The 18,815-nt window shown below is 54.1% G+C and overlaps 1 protein-coding gene across 1 annotated transcript; it reads right to left on the bottom strand.

Annotated features, from left to right (window-relative positions):
• Positions 1 to 15,500: 15,500 nt before the first annotated feature.
• Positions 15,501 to 16,744, bottom strand: GSX1 (GS homeobox 1). The gene is made up of 2 exons (XM_061133212.1): positions 16,333 to 16,744; positions 15,501 to 15,889 (listed from the first exon to the last, which is right to left on the bottom strand). The coding sequence occupies exons 1-2, from the start codon at positions 16,742 to 16,744 to the stop codon at positions 15,501 to 15,503; spliced, it is 801 nt and encodes a 266-aa protein (XP_060989195.1).
• Positions 16,745 to 18,815: the final 2,071 nt, after the last annotated feature.

An 18,815-nucleotide genomic window follows, 5' to 3' on the forward strand; every position in this document is an offset into this window, starting at 1 on the left:
CTTCCCTGGTGGCTCAGTGGTAAAGAATCTGCCTGCCAATGCAGGAGAAGCAGGTTCGGGGGTTTGATCCCTGGGTCGGGAAGATCCCCTGGAGAAGGAAATGGCAACCCACTCAAGTATTCTTCCCTGGGAAATCCCATGGACAGAGGAGCCTGGTGGGCTACAGTCCATGGGGTTGCAGAGAGTTGGACGTGACTGAGCAACTAACACTAACACATTTGAGGAACTTTTTCCATTAAAGAGACTGAAGCTATTCAAACTCCCCTGAAGATCCGGGGTTTCACTGTTTACAAAGCAGGCGCACATGATTTCCCCTGTGGTGATGGGGGATTCATTTAATGAGTGTTCTTTGCACTTTCCTGTGTGCCAGTCCCTTGCCAATGGGGTTTGGGGTGGCCCTCATGCTCATCCTCCATGGGGCCGCTGCCTGGATTCTCCAGAGTGGGCTCCCAAGAACTGTGGTTGAGGTGGACACAGACTCAGACCTAGGGCCCCCATCTGTGTCCTGACTCTTAACAGCTCTGGGCTGTGTGATGGCCTGAGGCAAGTTGCTCAGCTTCTCTGAACTGAAGCTTATGTGTGAAACAGAGATAATAGTAGTAAAGAGCTTGAAGGATTAAGGATTCAACCCCTTTCTCCTCCTGGCTGCACCGCCCATGCTCCCCGGTCTCTGGAACTCTCTCCCGCCTCCCACAGCCAAGCCTGGTCTAGCGCTGGCCCAGGGAAGCTCGGTTCTGAGATCCTGCCTTACTGGCAGGTGCTTGTCCACTGTGCTCATTTCTGGTACCTTGTCCAGGCTGGCCATGTAGGCTGGCGTTGTCCTGCAGGAACGTTTGCATGTACCAGGGCTCCAGGCTTTGACTTGAAAGAGCAGGTCTTTCACGGAAGAACCTAGCTCTGCAACAGGCAGATGAGAGAGAACTTTCTGGACAGAGTGAAGGGGCCCTTTGCTGGGACCCTCAGGTCACATGGGAGGTGATTTTGTTTTTGTCCAGGTTTGTACCTGCAAGAACGGCAAGAACAGTCTTGACAACACCTGCTGGTTTCCCCCTAAAGACTCTTGCCTCCCTCCCATCAGTTTTCTGTGCTGCAGCCAAGGTGAACCCTTCAAAAGACAGATGTGAATGAGTCAAGTCTCTGCTTAAAACTCTACAGTGGGTTCCACTGCTCTTTTTTTTAAGATTTTTATTTATTTATTTGCTGCATCTGGTCTTAGTTGCATCATATAAGATCTTTCATTGCAGCACACAGACTCTAGTTGTGGAGTGCAGGCTCAGTAGTTGCGGCCTGAAGACTCAATTGCTCTGCAATATGTGGGAGCTTCCTGAACAAGGGATCAAATCTGCACCCCCCACATTGCAAGGCGTACTCTTAAGCACTGGACCACCAGGGAAGTCCCTCCACTGCTCTTGGAACAAAACCCTCAAGCCTTAATCCAGCTGACCAGGTTCAGTACTCGGGGCACGCCTGCCCTTTGCTCTCTCATCCCTGGGCCTCCTGGTTCTGGCAGAGAGCCTCATGCCTTGTGACCCCAGGTTCTTTGCACAGGCTGCCCTTGGCGTGACTTCCTTCCACACCTAGACCTTGGCCTAGTTTACTCCTCTCCATCCTCAAGATCGCAGGTCCCTCCCAATCCTGGTCAAGTTTTTCTCTTCTGCTTTCTTCATTGGACTGTGGCTTTTTCTCTAATTTGTGGTGATTTGCTTACAGTCTTTGTCCCCTTCTCAGATGCAAGCTTCCTCTCAGGATAGTTTTTCTCACCATTACCTGATAAGTAGACTAGTTGTACTTGGTGGGTCCTTGATGAGGAATCAGATGCATGATCAGGGCAGGGGGTCTGAGTTGGTGGGGGAGTTTGGGAGAGGCACCAGGGCTCCTGGGCACTCCTGGGATGGGTCACACAACCCCAGGAGGGGCAGCTCATGTGGCGTTTTACACCCAGGCAGCCCTGTCAGAACTCTCACATCTGGTTGAAGATTAGATTTCACAGTGATAAGAGATGTATGATTTCAATACCTTTCTTCAGTTCAGTATCTCAGTCGTGTCCAACTCTTTGTGACCCCATGGACTGCAGCACTCCAGGCTTCCCGGTCCATCTCCAATCCCTGGAGTTTGCTCAAACTCATGTCCATTGACTCAGTGATGCCGTGTAACCATCTCATCCTCTTTCCTCCCCTTCTCCTCCTGCCTTCAAATTTCCCTAGCATCAGGATCTTTTCCAACGAGTCAGTTTTTCGCATCAGGTTGCCAAAGTATTGGAGCTTCAGCTTCAGCATCAGTCCTTCCAATGAATATTCAGGGCTGATTTCCTTTAGGATGGACTGGTTGGATCTCCTTGCAGTCCAAGGGACTCTCAAGTGTCTTCTCCAACACCACAGTTCAAAAGCATCAATTCTTTGGTGCTCAGCTTTCTTTAGAGTCCAACTCTCATATCCATACATGACTACTGCAAAAACCATAGCCTTGACTAGACAGACCTTTGTTGGCAAAGTAATGTCTCTGCTATTTAATATGCTGTCTAGATTGGTCATAACTTTTCTTCCAAGGAGCAAGCGTCTTTTAATTTCATGGCTGCAGTCACCATCTGCAGTGATTTTGGAGCCCCCCAAAACAAAGTCTTTCACTGTTTCCATTGTTTCCTCATCTATTTACCATGAAGTGATGGGACTAGATGCCATGATCTTAGTTTTTTGAATATTGAATTTTAAGCCAACTTTTGCACTCTCCTCTTTTACTTTCATCAAGAGGTTCTTTAGTTCCCCTTCACTTTCTGCCATAAGGGTGGTGTCATCTGCCTATTGAAGGTTATTGATATTTCTCCTGGCAATCTTGATTTCAGCTTGTGCTTCATACAGGCTGGCATTTCTCATGATGTACTCTGCATTTAAGTTAAATAAGCAGGGTGACAATATACAGCCTTGACATACTCCCTTTCCCAATTTGGAACCAGTCTGTTGTTCCATGTCCGGTTCTAACTGTTACTTCTTGACCTCCATACAGATTTCACAGGAGGCAGGTAAGGTGATCTGGTATTCCCATCTCTTGCTGAATTTCCCACAGTTTGTTGTGGTCTACACAGTCAAAGGCTTTGGTGTAATCAATAAAGTAGATGCTTTTCTGGAATTCTCTTGCTTTTTCAATGATCCAACAGATGTTGGCAAGTTGATCTCTGGTTCCTCTGCCTTTTCTAAATCTAGCGTGAACATCTGGAAGTTCACGGTTCACCTACTGTTGAATCCTGACTTGGAGAATTTTGAGCATTACTTTGCTAGCAAGTGAGATGAGTGCAATTGTGTGGTGGTTTGAACATTCTTTGGCAATTACCCTTCTTTGGGATTGGAATGAAAACTGACCTTTTCCAGTCCTGTGGCTACTGCTGAGTTTTCCAAATTTGCTGGCATATTGAGTGCAGCACTTTGACAGCATCATCTTTTAGGATTTGAAATGGCTCAAGTGGAATTCCATCACCTCCACTAGCTTTGTTCGTAGTGTTGCTTCCTAAGGCCCACTTGACTTTGCATTCCAGGATGTCTGGCTCTAGGTGAGTGATCACACTGTCATGGTTATTTGGGTTGTGAAAATCTTTTTTGTACAGTTCTTCTGTGTATTCTTGCCACCTCTTCTTAATATCTCCTGCTTCTGTTAGGTCTATACTATTTCCATCCTTTGTTGTGCCCATCTTGGCATGAAATGTTCCCTTGGTATCTCTAATTTTCAGACCATGAAATTTTTACACCTTGTTTTATGTCCCTGGATATGTTTCAGTACCTCTAGGTTCTGTAGTTTATGGGAACTTGAATAGAATTTGTATACTGCTGTTGTGTGAAAACTATACAAATCTCAATTATGTTGAATTGGTTCATAGTGCTTTTCAGGTCTACTGTAGCCTTCTACTTTTCTGTTCTGTCCTTCTCTGCATGAAGAGAAGTTATGAACGTGTGCTGGATGTCTTAGCACCTCAGGCTGCCAGGACGAAACACTGCAGGCTGAGGGGCTTAAGCAGCAGACATTTACGTCCTCACAGCCTGGAGACTGGAGGCCCGAGATCAGGGGTCGGCAGGGCTGGTTCCTCCTGAGGCCTCTGCTCTTGTCTTGCAGGTGGGGCCTTCTCACTGTGTCCACATGGCTTGTCCACTGTGGGTGTGGAGTGTCTGTGCCCAGATTTCCTCTTCTAATAAGAACACCAGTCAGGGTGGGTTAGGGGCTGCACCCATAGTCTTGTTTTTAACTTCATCACCTCTGCCAAGGTCCTCACTCCAAATGCAGCCACCTTCTGAGCCCCCGGGGGTCAGAGCTGCCACCTGTGAATTTGGGGGGGGGTACCGTTCACCCCATCACAGTGGGCGATGGGAGTGACCAGAGGAGACACACAGACGTGGAGGCAGACTCAGACAGGGACCTCAGTTGTTTCTGAATGAGACCACGTATGACAGTTTAGGCTCCACGGCCTAGCCTGTACCCCACAAGGGCAGCATGGCCTATTTCCGTCCTGGTGCCTCGGGGCACGTCGCCACAGTCAGTAGGGGATTCACGAGGCAGCCGCTCCCCCTGTGGGCGGCCCACCCACCACCACACGTGCCTGCTCCTGAGATCACAGGCTGTTGGGTGACTGTTGGGGGGTGGATGTCCCTTTCCCCGGTGAAGGAGTTTTCAGGGCTGGCCTCCCAGACAGGGGGCTCTTCAGAGAAGTGGGTTCTGAGTTCACTGACAAGAGCCTCAGCGCGGGTTTGGAGGGAACAGTGGGCAGGCAGTTGGAGGGGGAGCAGAGCCCTCCCCCTGGTGAGCAGGGGGCCAGTGGGGAGGTGCGGAGGCTGGCTGTAGCAGCAGGGGCACGGAACGGGGACTCCGAGGGGTCAGACCCAGCGTCTTGCCTTGAGGAGCACCGCTTAGGTGGGGAGCCACGGCCGGGGTGGGGGGGGGGGGCGGACACTGAGAGCTGTTCGTCTGCTCAGAGCCCAGCCAGGCCCAGCAGGGAAAATGCACTGATGCATCCGTCGAATCAATGAGATGGACCCTTCCTGAGATGGACGGCCTGATCCCGCCGCTGCCGGGAAGGCCTGGGAGGCTTCCCAGAAGAGACTGAGGAGGGGTTGGCATGTCGGGAACGGGAGAAGGAACAGCTCCAGAGAAAGTGAGCCTGGGCCAAGGCATGGCACAGCCAGGGGTGGAGGGCTGGCGCACCGTCCACACCCACCCCTCAGCTGCTGATCGAGGGGTCCATGCACCCACCGTCTTCACGCTGGCCCTATTCGGATGGTGGCCGGCGTCTCCCTTCGGCCTTCCATGTGTGCATTCCCAGCCTGATTGGGCACGGGGCTTGTGCGGCCCTTTATGATGTGCACAGGCTGTCAGGCGTCTAAAGATGGTGTGACTGGGAATTGGGTATTAAGCGGTATTATTGAGTTCACAAACTCGACGTTCAGAAATCTAACCAAACAAGGGATTTGCAAAACAGTTTCAAACAGAGTAGCGCCGACTACATTTCCCATGACAATCAGCTTGTTTACTGCTCCGAGGTGCCCTGTAACCGCTGTTGACACGCTCATTTGCATGCCAATACCCAGAATGCTTTTCCAGCCCCACTGAGCTTGGGTTCTGCCAGGGAGCTGAAAGGTTTATTTATACGTACAATACATGACAACTTCATTTTCTGAAGCATCTTTCATACAAACCGTATCCCCAAAATGCCTTAAGTTGATGAAAGAATTTCAGAATCCTTTTAGAGTTGAAACCCTTCTTTCTGGACTGAAGTGGGGTTGATATTTAATTAACATTTTAATTAAAAGATGCTGGTGGGCCAGGGGGGTTGTGGTTACCCAGCGTGTGTCATATTAGGTTTGGTGTGCCGGGCCAAGGTTATGAAGAGAAATCGCATGGCAGAGATAGATCAGAGGCTGTGACAGCCCAGCAGAGAGGGAGCCAGGATCAGAGAGTGTTTAACTGGTCGGATTTCTCACAGCCGGAATCCCTTTGCATTCTGGCTCCCCTGAAGACATCCCTCTCGGGGCACTGGGCATCACAGCATGGGTGACAGAAGCACACATAAGTATGTGCAGTTTTCCAGTGTTGAGAGTGTAACAGTAAAAAGCAAAAGCGATGGGAGTTGATAATCCTGCAAGCTCTCAGGAGTGGGGCTGGGCAGGAGAATAAAACAGGAGACCCTTCTGCTTTCCTGTCCCTGGTGGAAAGCAATGTAAGAGTCCCTTAGTAAAGCCAGATTGGAATGTACTGTGTAGGATAAAGTCAGATTTTGTCTCCAAGGTAACTTTTTAAAGTGATCTGGTATTTTATTTTTCAAATCACTTCTGCAGGCACTAGGCCTGACCCTTGGAATGGGTAGGTGAGGGAGTCCGTGTTGTCTGAGAGCCCCTAGTTGTGTGAAATAGGAACTAGGCTATTTGCCTCAACAGACAAAGTTAATGAGCCCCATTTCCCTACTCCTGTCATAGGATCCACCTGACGCCATCCCTGCCCACAGCCACGGGATTGACATGTGGTCCGAGCAGAGCTGACCTGTGGTTGGGATGGTCAACTCTAGGGTTGCCACCTTGGACAACCCCTGCCACCACCCTGACCATCACCATAGGACTCTGGGCAGGAGAAGTGCCATTTAGCTGGGATGAGGTGAGCCTGGAGCTGGCTGTGGACATTGCCCCATTTTGCCTGCTCCCAGCACCACACTCCCACCTGCAAGGACAGAACCTCCACAGCAGGAAAGGAGGGAACCTAGTGGCCAGAGAGGAGCAAAGCCAAGGGCAGGGGAGAGGCTGAGCTATCTCCTCAGGTTGTCATGTCCCTGGAGCCCCTGAGGACAGCTGCACTGTCTAGGAACTTAATTGGTTCGGTGAACAGACAAGACACCTTTTAGCCTAAAGTAGTTTGAAGTCAGTTTCTGACACACATGATAAAAAGGACTGTGATGAGTAGAGTTATTGAGTGCTTCTACAACATTTTTTTTAAGAAATACTTTTATTTATTTGGCTGTGCTGGGTCTTACCTGCAGCGTGAGGGATCTAGTTCCCAGACCAAGGATTGAACCCGGGTCCCCTGCATTGGGAGTGAGGACTCTTAACTGCTGGACCACCAGAGAAGTCCCAGGACATTCTTAACTAGCATGGAGCATCTTAGAGAGCCAGCAGATTCTTCCCTGATAGGAGCAAAGCACCCACAGACTGAGCAGTTCATGAGAGTGTGTCCAAAGGGGATGGCCACCTCAGAGGGCCTGGCCAGGCAAGACAGATGGAGAAGTCATGTCCCAAGTCTCTGTGCACACCTGAGCATGGCTTCCCTGCCGCTGTGAAAGTGGGAGGGGGCTCCGCCACCCCTGCCGTCCCCCAGGAAGCCCAGCGCTGCCCCAGGGTGAGGCCCGCTCATGCACCAGCTGCAACTTGTGCCTGCACACCTGGACATTGAATTCCGAAACTATCCACATAGGTCCAACTGCCCCAGTGCCTTCAAGGGGGATGCACGGACACCAGCCTAAAAGCCCTGGTCCAGGGACTCCTACGTGCAGCAGTGCTGGTCACCCAGTCAGAAACTGAGACTGTTCCAGGGACAGAACAGTCACGCTTATCCCAGGTCTGGTCATGGTCCCGTGCAGGATCTAAATAGCTCTGACATGGCATGGGTTCCTGAATCACTCAGAGCTCTCAGTTGCAGACAACAGAAACAAATTCCCACTACCTAAACAGAAAAGGTGTTGAGTGAAAGGCCATCTGATAGTTCACAGAATCAATGGGAAAGCTGGTGAAACAGCCTGGAAAGGGAGGGAAGAGACAGCCAAGGTCTCACCACTAGGCGGTCTTGTTAGATGTGGCCTCTGGGGCTCGCTGGACAGTTCCCTCCACCACTGTCATAGTCCATCTGCTATCACTCAGAGGCTCTTAGCTTCACAGTCATGGGAAATAATCTCTAACTGAAACATCCGTCTCTGAGTCACTCCCCTCCAAATCAGACTTCTAGGGAAAATGTTGGGTCCAGGTCCTACGCCCAGCAGTAAATATCTGGTCCTCACTGGGTTCTGTTGTGGAACATGGGCGCCTGGCTATCGGGAAGTTCTTCAGTGTGTGAATGTCTGCCTCAGTGGGTGCCTCCTTTTTTTTCCCCCCATAATTTACATTTGACAAAATCCAGATGTTTATTAGAAAGTGTGGGAGGGGGACTTCCCTGGTGGTCCAGTGGTTAAGAGTCCACCTTCCAATGCAGGGGATGGGGGTTCCATTCCTGGTCAGGGCGCTAAGGTCCCTGGTGCAGCGGGGTAACTAGGCCCTCTTGCGTCAACTAGAGAGAAGCCCCCACATCGCAGTGAAAATTCCATGTGCTGCAACCAAGACACAATGTAGCCAAAATTAAATAAATAAATAAATATTTAGAATTAAAAGAAAAAAAAGAAAGAAGGGAAACAGTCCTGGTCAGAAAAAGGGAAAACCCCACTGATGTCACTGGTATGCCCTGACTTGAGAGAAGAGGAGGCCGAGATCCAGAAAGACCATGATTTGTGCAAAGTTGGTGGCATAATTGGGTGTGGACCTCAGGTGTCCAAGGAGGAAGCTGCCTCCAAGGGGCCTGACTCCCAGCACAGTGCCCTTGGCACCTCACTCTTCTTATATCCTTGCTTTAGCAGCGGGGGTGGGGTGAGTCTAGAGAGCTCTCACCTGGATCAGAATTTGTCTTAGTCTCCTAGGGTTGCCATACAAAATGCCCTTCACAGACAGCGTGGCTTCACAACAGAAGTTTCTCTTCTATCCATTACGGCTGCTGGAGGTCTCGGATCAAGGTGTTAGCAGGGTCAGTTTCTCCCGAGGCCTCTCTCCTAGGTTTGCCTTCCCCCCCTGGGGCTTCCCGGTGGCTCAGTGATAAAGAATCTGCCTGCCAATGCAGGAGCTGCAAGAGACGCAGTTTCGATCCCTGGGTCAGGAAGATCCCCTGGAGAAGGAAATGGCAACCCCCTCCAGTATTCTTGCCTAGAGAATCCTGTGGACAGAGGAGTTTGGCAGGCTACAGTCCAAGGGGTTGTAAGAGTCGGACATGATGGAAGCGACTTAGCACACACATGTCTTCACAGGCTTGTCATTCTGAGTGGCTCATGTCCACTGTCTCGTCCTCTTTGTAGGAGGACACCCCCATCTCAGATTGGGACCCCACCTTTACAAGCTCATCTAACCGTAATCACCTCTTCGAAGACCCCCATCTCCAAGCTTGCTTGCATTCTGAGGGTTAAGGTGTCAACCTGCAAACTGGGAGTGTGGGGCAGCACAATTCAGCCCATAACAGAGCCACTTGAGACATTCTCAGCATCGGGGCATCGAGGCAGCAGACCTCTGCTTCTCTCTGGCCCTTGCCGAGGACAGGGGGCTTATGGAAGTGGCCCCTTCCTCTCCTGATGCAAAAGCCTGAGGTCCAGTGAGACCAGCAGGGGAAGCTCCTCACTGCAGGGCCCCTGAGCCATGCCCAGCACGCGTGTCCAGTCCCCTGACTGTGGCAGCACCTTTCTCACCCACTCTTTCTTTTTTTTTAAAGAATTATATTTATTTATTTTTAATTGATTGATAATTGCTTCATAGTGTTGGTTTGATTTCTACCATATAGCAACATGAATCAGCCATTGGTGTACATATGTCCCCTTCCTCTTGAACCTTCCTCCCACCTCCTACCCATTCCCACCCCTCTAGGTTGTTACAGAGCCCTGAGTCATATAGCAAATTTCCACTGGCTGTCTATTTATGTATGTTAGTGTACATGCATCCATGCTGCTCTCTCCATTCATCTCACCCTCTCCCCTTCTCCCCCCGACCTTGCCCATAAGCCTGTTCTCTATGTGTCTCCATTGCTGCCCTGTGAATAGGTTCGTCAATACAATCTTTCTAGATTCCATATGTATGTGTTAATATACAATGTTCATTTTCCTCTTTCTGACTTACTTCACTCTGTATAATAGGCTCTAGGTTCATCCACCTCATTGGAACAGACTCAAATGCATTCCTTTTCATGACTGAGTAGTATTCCCTTGTATATATGTACCACAGCTTCTCTATCCCCTCACCCACTCTTGCCTGAAACAGATGCCTTGGGCGGCACTCCAGAGTTGGGAAGGAAAGTTTGCTCACAGACGGAGGCTGGACACCAGGCTGTGAGGTGTCAAGACCGAGGCCTGGGGTGTATTGGTCATTTCTAGGGAGAGTTCTATCATTGGAGCACCAGGGCTTGGGTTCATTGTGATAGGATGCCCTGAAGCTGGGTGTCCAACTTCAGGGTGACCTGGTTCTCCTCCACGTTTCTTTACCTTCATCTCCAAAACACACACACACACACACACACACACACACACACACACACACACTTTATTAGGATGTCACTATTGGAAAAGACCTGATGCTGGGTAAGATCAAAGGCAAAAAGGAAAAGGAGAAGAGGGCAGCCAGAGGATGAGATGGTTGGATGGGATCACTGACTCAACGGACATGAACTTGGGCAAACTCTAGGAGATAGTGAGGGGCAGGGAGGCCTGGCATGCTGCGGTCCATGGGGTTGCAGAGAGTTGGACACAACTTAGCGATGACAACAGAAGTCCACCTGTGATCACCACATACAAGACTGGGGAGACCCTGGGTGGGTGGGGTTACTGCCCCACTGGAATCAGCTCCTTCCTCACTTTGTGGGTGAGTCTGCTTCTGAATTGTCTGACAGCACCTCACTCACCCCCAGAGCCCAGTCTCAGGGGCACATGGCCCAGGCAACCCTGATCCATGCCAGGGAGACTTCTGGGACCCATTCCCCTGACCTCTGCCCTCTTTTTTCGCTCTTAGATGTCCCCAGGGACTTCCTGCTTTTTGTCCTTCCAGAGCCTTTTCTCAGAAAAAATGAATGATGTACTCAGTAGTCGCTACTATCAGGGGTCCTTGTGTTGAACCAGGTACGGGAGGCCTAGGTCAAAAAGAATTGCTTTCTCGTTTCAGACTTGCTGACACTGGCAAAACGGTTTGTGATCCAGAAGAACCACCTTGGTGGTGGTGGTGGTGGTCAGTGTGTGTCCTTGACAGAAGGGGATTCCACCCGGGCTCCTGAAACCTTCTCCCGAAGTGTGGTCCTGTGGGTACCCATGGACATGACTGAAGAGGGAGCCCAGTTGTCCACAGGTCACGGGACAACAGGATAGCAGGTTCTCAGAAAGCCCCTAGTGGCCCTGTCCACTCTGCTAGTCCAGCATGCCTCCAGACTAATCCACCCTTTCAAGCCAGACGCCCAAGTCTGGCCATGTGTGGTCTCTCCGCCCATGCCCCCACCCACCTTCTCTTTCCCCTTGGTCCTCTCAAGCCCCTCCTGAGTGCAGAGTCCAGAGCCCCTGATGGAGAAGGTTCAACTATTCCATGAGGGATGGATGAAGGGAAGGAGAGAAGTGCTTGGAGCTAGGCTACCAAATGCTGGCCACTGCAGACTAGCTAACATCAGCTGAAAAGACACAAGTCTAAATCAGTGACTCTCAACCTGAAGAGTGGGTCTCAGACAGAAATGTCCCCCCAGGAGGCATCTGGGAACAGTGTCTGGAGACATTGTTGGTTGTCACCACAGGGGGAAGAGTGCCTCTAGCATCTAGTGGGTGGAGGCCAGAGATGCTATGAAACATCCCACAGAGCGCAGGACATTCCCGGCAGAGAGAATATTTTAGCCCAAAATGTCAGCAGTGGGAATTTGAGAAACTGATGTAAATGCAGGTGGAGAGTCTCTGTCTGAACTTCGGTGAGCCTCAGCGCCTGGGCAGTTCCTGGGCATTATCAGTTCTCTGAAAGACACACTGACTTGAGGGAGTCTGGAAACATTCGTGTTTGTGTGTGTCCCCCAGCCTCTCCGTGGTAGGTTCAGGTGGCAACCTGTGTGAGAGTGGCCATTTTCCAGCTTTCGGTAAATAACTCAGCATGCCCCAGGCACAGCTATAGGCAGGAAAAGTGACAACCACAGCAAGATTAGTCAACATTTATTGAAACTTGGCAGACCCAGTGCTTAGTATTTTAGGTGAATTTAGTCCTGTAACAGTGCATGATAACCCTGCAAAGAAAATCCCCATTTACCGATGACGAAACTGAGGCTTAGGAAGAACCAGTGTCTTGCCCAAGATCACCCAAGTGACCACTTGCAAAGTTGATCACTTGGATTCTGGGGTCCAGACTCCTAGTCACTAAACCACAGAGAAAAGGAAGGTGCGGTCCCGGAAATAAACCAGGGGTCTGTATGTGGATTACTCACACTAGATGATAATTTACAGGAAATTTCATCCTGATAACTCAGTTTGATTTTAATTTCACAATTTGCCTTGCTATCCCAAATTACAGTTCAAAATAGAGTGGTGGTTAACGGGCTGGATCCTGGCTTCCCAAGTAAGAAGCTCCGTGTCCGTAGGCGCGAGGTGCCTTGGCGCCCCAACCCAGGCAGCAGAGTCGGTCTGAACCGAGGCCCCGACAGAGAGCAGAGTGAGGAGGGTTGGACACTAAAGCCTGTTGGACTCGGGAGCCGGTGGCCGCCGCCGCTCCCCGCCGCAGCCCTGTCCGCGCTCTCGCGCGCTGCGCCCCTGTCGCCGCCTTGGTCACCGCTGGCACCACCACAAGGAGGATGCATTTATTCCCAGAAAGCGAAAAAGTCGGTTTTCTGGGAGCAGGAAGGGGGAAATGAAGTCCTGGGTAGAGAAAGCCGAGAGGAAGGAAGACGCGCTCGCTCTTCCGAGAGAACTGTAGCCGCGCGGACCCGGTGCGCAGCCCTGGATGGGCGGCTTCTGAAAGCAGCTGGGACAGGAGGAGCCCCTGCGCGGATCCAACACTGAAGGAGTAGGGGTAGCTTGAGGTGGGCGGCGGGTGGGGTGGGGTGGTGGTGGTGCGGGGGAGCGATCCAGCCTCTTCACGGCTCTCCAAGCTCCATTTCCGTCTCTCTCAGCAACGCACCTCCCCACCCCTCCCCACGCCAACCCCATCCCCCAGGCCCCTGGCCCACCCATCTTCTAAATCTGTTCTGGTCCAGGGGTGTGCCAGCGGAGAGCCCGTCTCAGGTGCACCCTCCCCCCGCCCCATGATCCAGGGAAGGGGCTGGCTCAAAGCGAGCCCTCCGGATCCAAGGTGGACCGGTGGCCTGGGGGCCCTTCTGCTGCCGGGTCCCAGAGTTTCAAGGCAGAGACTGGTGGGTTGCACTGGAGCTAAGGGATCGAAACTTCACTATCCAAGGGCTCTGAGATCAGCCGGTCAGCCGCGCAAAACTCGGAGAGCGTCAGAAGCATCGATAGTAACACATTTGTTGCTATTTTGTTCACGATCTGCCATAAAGCATCCTGGGTTCGGCTTGTGCTGGCGCCATGTACCCTCCTGAGAGGGCGGAGAACCGGTCTTCAGTGAGACTGGCGTTCAGACAGATGGGGGTACGGGGAGGGGCAGGGGGTAGGGTGCCGGAAGGCGCAAGGGACAGACTTTCCTCGGCCTGGGACACCATCCGGGCGTTGGCTGCAGGAGGAACCTGGAGTGGCCTCTCTGTGGGGAGCCAGACGCAGCCACCCCAGCTCTAGGAGCCTTGGAGAGCGAGCCCCGCATGTGCTTTATCTGAAAGGAAAAGCGCGAAGGTTTTAGAAATGACCCGCGAGTGTGCTGAGCACAGCGGCGCCTTTCTCGGAAAAGGGACGCGTGTGTTTGTTTAAGTGCGCGGAGTCCGGCTCTCCTCGGGCTGTGCGTGTGGAGGGGGGAGTGTGGTGGAGAGATTTCTGGCAGGAAAAGAAGTGACCCAGGATTCCAGGACCGGGCGGGGTGGGGGTCTTGGCGTTGGGAGGGTGGTGGTGGTCATGAGAATCCGGATCTGCTGTTTCCCGTTCTCCATTTCCTGAACAGAAACACCCGGCTCCGGTGGCCACGTGCCGTGCGCGCAGCGGAACCGGAGAACCTCCCGAGTCTCTTCCTCCGCGTAATGCGTAAAACCCCAGCTTATCTCTACAGGAGGGCTGGGGTGTGGATTCTAAGTCGTCGGGGGCTGTGGGGTTCTTAAGAACAGATGGGTACGTAAGGTCTTAGAGCCATCTGCACCGGCTACGCGGGGCCCCTCGCAGAAACTCGGACGCAGGATCCTCTGGGTCCTCCGAAACCGCGGCTTGGGAGCAGGGCCCACGCTAAGGAAATTTGCAAAGCATGAGGACCTTTCTGAGAGGAGGTCGCACCATTTCGCTGGGAATTTGTCCCTAACAAGTAAGACAGATTTTTAAAAGTTGATAGCAAGTTATCAATCCGAGCTCATCAGAAGACTAAGTTCATCGACTCCCTGACCTTAAGGATGACGGTGGGGACAAGCAAACCGACCGGCTGGCCTGGAGGTGGGGCCCAACCCTAGGCGGGATGGGGGCGTTGCAGGGGTCAGGACGAAAGGCACAGGGCGGGCAGAGCCCGTCCTTCCCTTCGGACTGGACTCTCTAATGCGGGGCTGCACCTTGCCGGAACCAGACAGATCAGGGAGCGCACCTGGCCAGTGGGCGCAGAAGACGGAGTCGGGGGTGGGGGTGCTGAGGGTGTAGGGAGGGGCTGGTGAGCAGCAAGGTGAGGGATGGAGCCGGACTCCACCACCCAGCCCCGACCGGCCCCCGCAGGAAGCCCCAACCTGGCTTGGGATCCAGAGCTATGTGGATTTCTAAGAAAAAAAAAAAAAGTTTATTTAAAAATCTGTACATAAATAAATAAATAAATATCTTCTGGCATTACAGAGACCTTACAATGACAAGCTAGGCCGGGGCAGGGCTGGGGTCTGGGAGACGAGTGTCCTCAGAGGCAGACAGTGGGACTCTGAGGGGAACGCAGAGCGGCTCCACGACAAAGTGAACCGGTTTCCCGACAGGCAGTTTCTCTCGTGGGAGAAGAGCCATGGTCACAGCAGGTCGGATGGGGGGCGACAAACGAACGATGAACTTCAAGGGAGCTCTGTGGAGAGGGGAGGAGAAAGGAAAAGAAAAACACCAAAACCCAGGAGTTCCTAAGTTGTGTGGCGGTTGGGGGAAGTGGATTAATCACCGTAGCAAAGAGGTGGGGAGGGAAAGACCAAAAAAAAAAAAAAAAAAAAAAAAAAGGGGGAGGAGCGAATGGGCACCCTAGAGGTGAAAGGCCGAGCTTGGCCCAGGGTGGAGAAGAGCCTAGGAAGCGAGGAAGCCTGAGCCAGTCCGGAGCTGGCGGGCGAGGAGGCGCCGGCCGCCAGCAAGGCGCTGGGCTGGGCCGGGCCCCTGTGTCGCCTGGCAGAGAAAGACTGGCGCGCTTGCGGTGTGTTCATAGCTGGGAGTCCGCTTTGGATAGCCGCGGGCCCTGGGGTGGACACCGAGGTCAGGTCAGCCAAGCTCTTGACGCTTCCCAGGACGGAAGACCCCTGCAAAGTCGCGCTACGTCCGTGCGCGACCGCCTTAGGCAGTGGGTGCCTGGGAAACAGAGCCGTGTCCGAGGACCGGTCTTGGAGCCACGCGCGGGGAGTGTCTGGGGTGGGCTCCCTGGGGAGGAGTGCGCCTAGGGAGTGACCGTCAGATCGCGGTCATCCTTCCCCGAAGAGGACGGAGACATGGGCACTTCATCGTCGTCCTCGGAGCACTTAGCGGAGGAGAGCGACGCGCACTTGCAGCCCTGCGGTGCGCCCTCGCCCGCCCCCGCGCCCCCGCCGCCGCCGCTGCCGCCGCGGTGGTTGCTGCCCTTGCCCTCTTTCTTGTGCTTCACCCGGCGGTTCTGGAACCAGATCTTCACCTGCTTCTCCGACAGGTTCAGGTAGGTCGCGATCTCGATGCGGCGCAGGCGGGACAGGTACATGTTGGCGGCGAACTCGCGCTCCAGCTCTAGCAGCTGCGTGCTGGTGAACGCCGTACGCATCCTCTTGCTGCTGGGCAGCGGGTTCGAGCTGCTGTCTGGAAGGAGTGGGGCGCAGAGACGCAAGCCATCAGACCCCGGCGCCGTGGGCCCCATCCTCCGGTGGGCGGCCGTCAGAATCCCGGGATTCTGGTCTTTCACCCACCCTTTCGCCCCAACACAATGCACGTCAGCTAATCGCGGTCGGCCTCCTCGCCAAGCCTAGGGACCCAGGTACTCCAGGAGTCACGAGGCCCCGCACTCCTTCATGGAGCTCTCTGCGCCCCAGTCCTCGCTCCCTCCTGGAAGTCCCCGCCAGGATCGGGACTTCCTGCCTCTCCCTCCCTGCCGGGGTCCAGTCCCAGCTCTCCAGTAGCACGCCACCCAGAGTGTCCCCCTCAGAGGCCCGACATGATCGCCCCCAGGAGCCCAGGGTCCTCATCCCCCATCCCCGCCTGGCCAACTTTGGTCTGTCCCCTCCCTGCCCTCCCGCGCGGCTTACCCACGGAGATGCAGTGGAACTGCCTGGGGTCGGGGAGCGAGTACGAGGTCTGGTAGAGCGCGGCGGCGGCGGCGGCGGCGGCGGGGCCGTGAGCGACCCCGGGCGACACGGCCGAGTGCTGGCGGCCCAGGGGCGCGTGGCAGTACTGCGAGCCGAACGGCGGGAAGGACGCCTTGAGCAGGGGCAGCGCGGGCGGCCCGGGGGGCCCGTGCAGCTGGGAGGCGGTGACGCAGAGCGGGCAAACGCACAGCAGCCCGGCCTTGCGCGCGTGGCAGGCGCCCGGGGAGAGCCCGTGCAGGGCGTGCGGCGGCGGCACGGCGTAGGGGAAGAGCGGCGGCGGGCTGCCCTCCGGCGCCTTCTTCTCGCCGGCCTCGCGCAGCACCAGCGAATCCACAAGGAAGGAGCGCGGCATGGCCCCGGCGCGCGGCCGCCCAGCCGCCGGCCGGCTCCCGGCGCCCCGCGCACCCAGGGGCTCCCCGCGCGCTCGCCCGCGCCGCGGCCGCGCGCAGCTGCCCGTTCCGGGGAGGCCGCGGCTGGAGGCGCCGCCCAGAGAGCGCGGGGTGCTGGCCAGCACTAGTGGTGCTGAAAGGCGCCGGCGGCGCCGCTTAAATAGGACTATTGCCATGTGATGGGCTACGCCAGGAGCGGCCGGGGCCTCTCAATAGGGTTTTTGTGCCTTTTCTCTTGGCATTCACTCTGCACGCTTCCTCATTATTTCACTTGTTAACTAAATGAACTGCATAATGTACTCTATTCTTGTCAACCCCACCCACGCCGTAACAGGCGCCTTCGCCCCCTCCTCTCCCTTTTGCGGGTTTATTTTCTCATTCTTCTGCGATTTAATATTCTTTTCTTTCTCTTTATTCCTTACTCCCCTTTGGCTTTGCATTGGCGATGGGCCCGTTTATCTTACTGATTTTGCACCCTTGCTTCCACAGATCTCCCCATGGGCGCACACCCCCATGTTCTCTGCGGAACTCGGTCCGGGTCCCCGCGCTGCTATCCTTTCTCTCTCGCCCCCCCGCCCCCCGCCTTCCCCAAGATCAGGCTGCCTCCACTGGGTTTGATCAGCTCGGTTGTGCACCCCGCGAGCGTCCTCACGGCCGGCCCCTATTTCCACCTGTGGAATTCCTTCCCCTCTCAGGGTACGGGAAGCAGAAGCAGCAGGTCTCCTGCAGGGGTGGCGTCGCTGGGCAGAGAGAAGGGCTTGGTATTTGCTATCCAGCCTTAGCCGCATCGCTGTCCCTCTTTTCTCTAAGTTTCTCAAATACTCTTAACTTGGATGCTGCCTGTAACGCCTTAGTCTTTGTTCGGGAGCTGATCATGGCCGTAAAGAGGAAATCAGCCACGGAGAATCACGGACAGAGATAGGGAATGGGAAGAGAGCCTGCGGCAAAGACCTAGATCTTACACAGCACCAGAAATGGAGAGTGTTGGCGCTCTTTCCGCTGGCCTGCGCCCCAGCAGACCCGCGGGCGCGCTGGGAAGTCGTTGTCTTCCCCGAAGTTAGCCCTGGAGGAGCAGCGGCTCCAGGGGTAGCTCTGTGCCCAGCTTCTGCTGACTCTGGCCACGCTCTACCAGACTTCCTCTCTCCCCAAGACCTGCTCCTGGTGCCTGCATCACTGTCTTCTTTCTGGTCACACAATGGTTAAACAACTTCAAACGCCTGGCGTTGTGTACGCAGCTTCAGCTTCTAAAATCGTCCTCTGAGCTCCAAGCTACTTCAGGCAGGAGCTTTTCCCATACAATGGGATATTAGCATACATTTTTCGAATGTACAGCCTGAGACTTTTCGAGGTAGACGTTTACTTTCGATTTTATCGGAACCGAGTCGCCGTAGTCACCTGCTCTGAGCCCTGAAAGAAATTGCGAGAGACGGAGAGGGAAGCTTTCCGGACGGGGAATCAGTGCACGGAAATAGGACGGCCCCGAATCAAAGCCTTCGCAAGGCTTTTCATCATCCGGGATATCTCTGCAGTAGCAACAGCAACAGATGATAGCTGATCAAAAAGCAAAGAGAGTTTATTTGAGGAGAAATATCAGATTCCATAAAAGAGAGAGGGGCGGTGGGGAAATAACCAGGATGGAGGGCCTGTCCCCTAGCAGGAAGAGTAAGGACTCGGAGCTTCCTTGATGGAGCGATCCGCCTTGGGGGCCAAAGGAGTCCCTCAACTCCAAGGTCTCTTCTCCAAGACTCCTGCTATGTGTGTGTGTGTGTGGGGGGGGGGGGTGTTGACGGACAAGTCAGGGTGCATCAGCACAGCTTAATGCCACTTCTAATTGCTCCCTGGAAAATTTGGGCTGGCCAGGACCTCAAAGACTGGGCGCAGAGGGGGACTAGAGCTGGGAGAGGGCCTCCCTTCTGGGCAGAGGTGGGTGGGAGAGGTGCAGGGTGCAGGCAGGACCCAGACGCCTGTAAGGGGCAGCTGGGATCCCGAAAAGGGTCAGTGAGGAGCTCTCTCCAGGGACTGCAGCCCACACCC

The sequence above is a fragment of the Dama dama genome, chromosome 30 (genome assembly GCF_033118175.1).
Source record: "Dama dama isolate Ldn47 chromosome 30, ASM3311817v1, whole genome shotgun sequence".
Taxonomy (NCBI): domain Eukaryota; kingdom Metazoa; phylum Chordata; class Mammalia; order Artiodactyla; family Cervidae; genus Dama; species Dama dama.

Coding starts and splice junctions, on each gene's coding strand:
- GSX1 (XM_061133212.1), bottom strand. CDS start 16,744: ATGCCGCGCTCCTTCCTTGTGGATTCGCTGGTGCTGCGCGAGGCCGGC. Junction 15,890..16,332: donor GTTCCACTGCATCTCCGTGG/GTAAGCCGCGCG, acceptor CACTCCTTCCAG/ACAGCAGCTCGAACCCGCTG.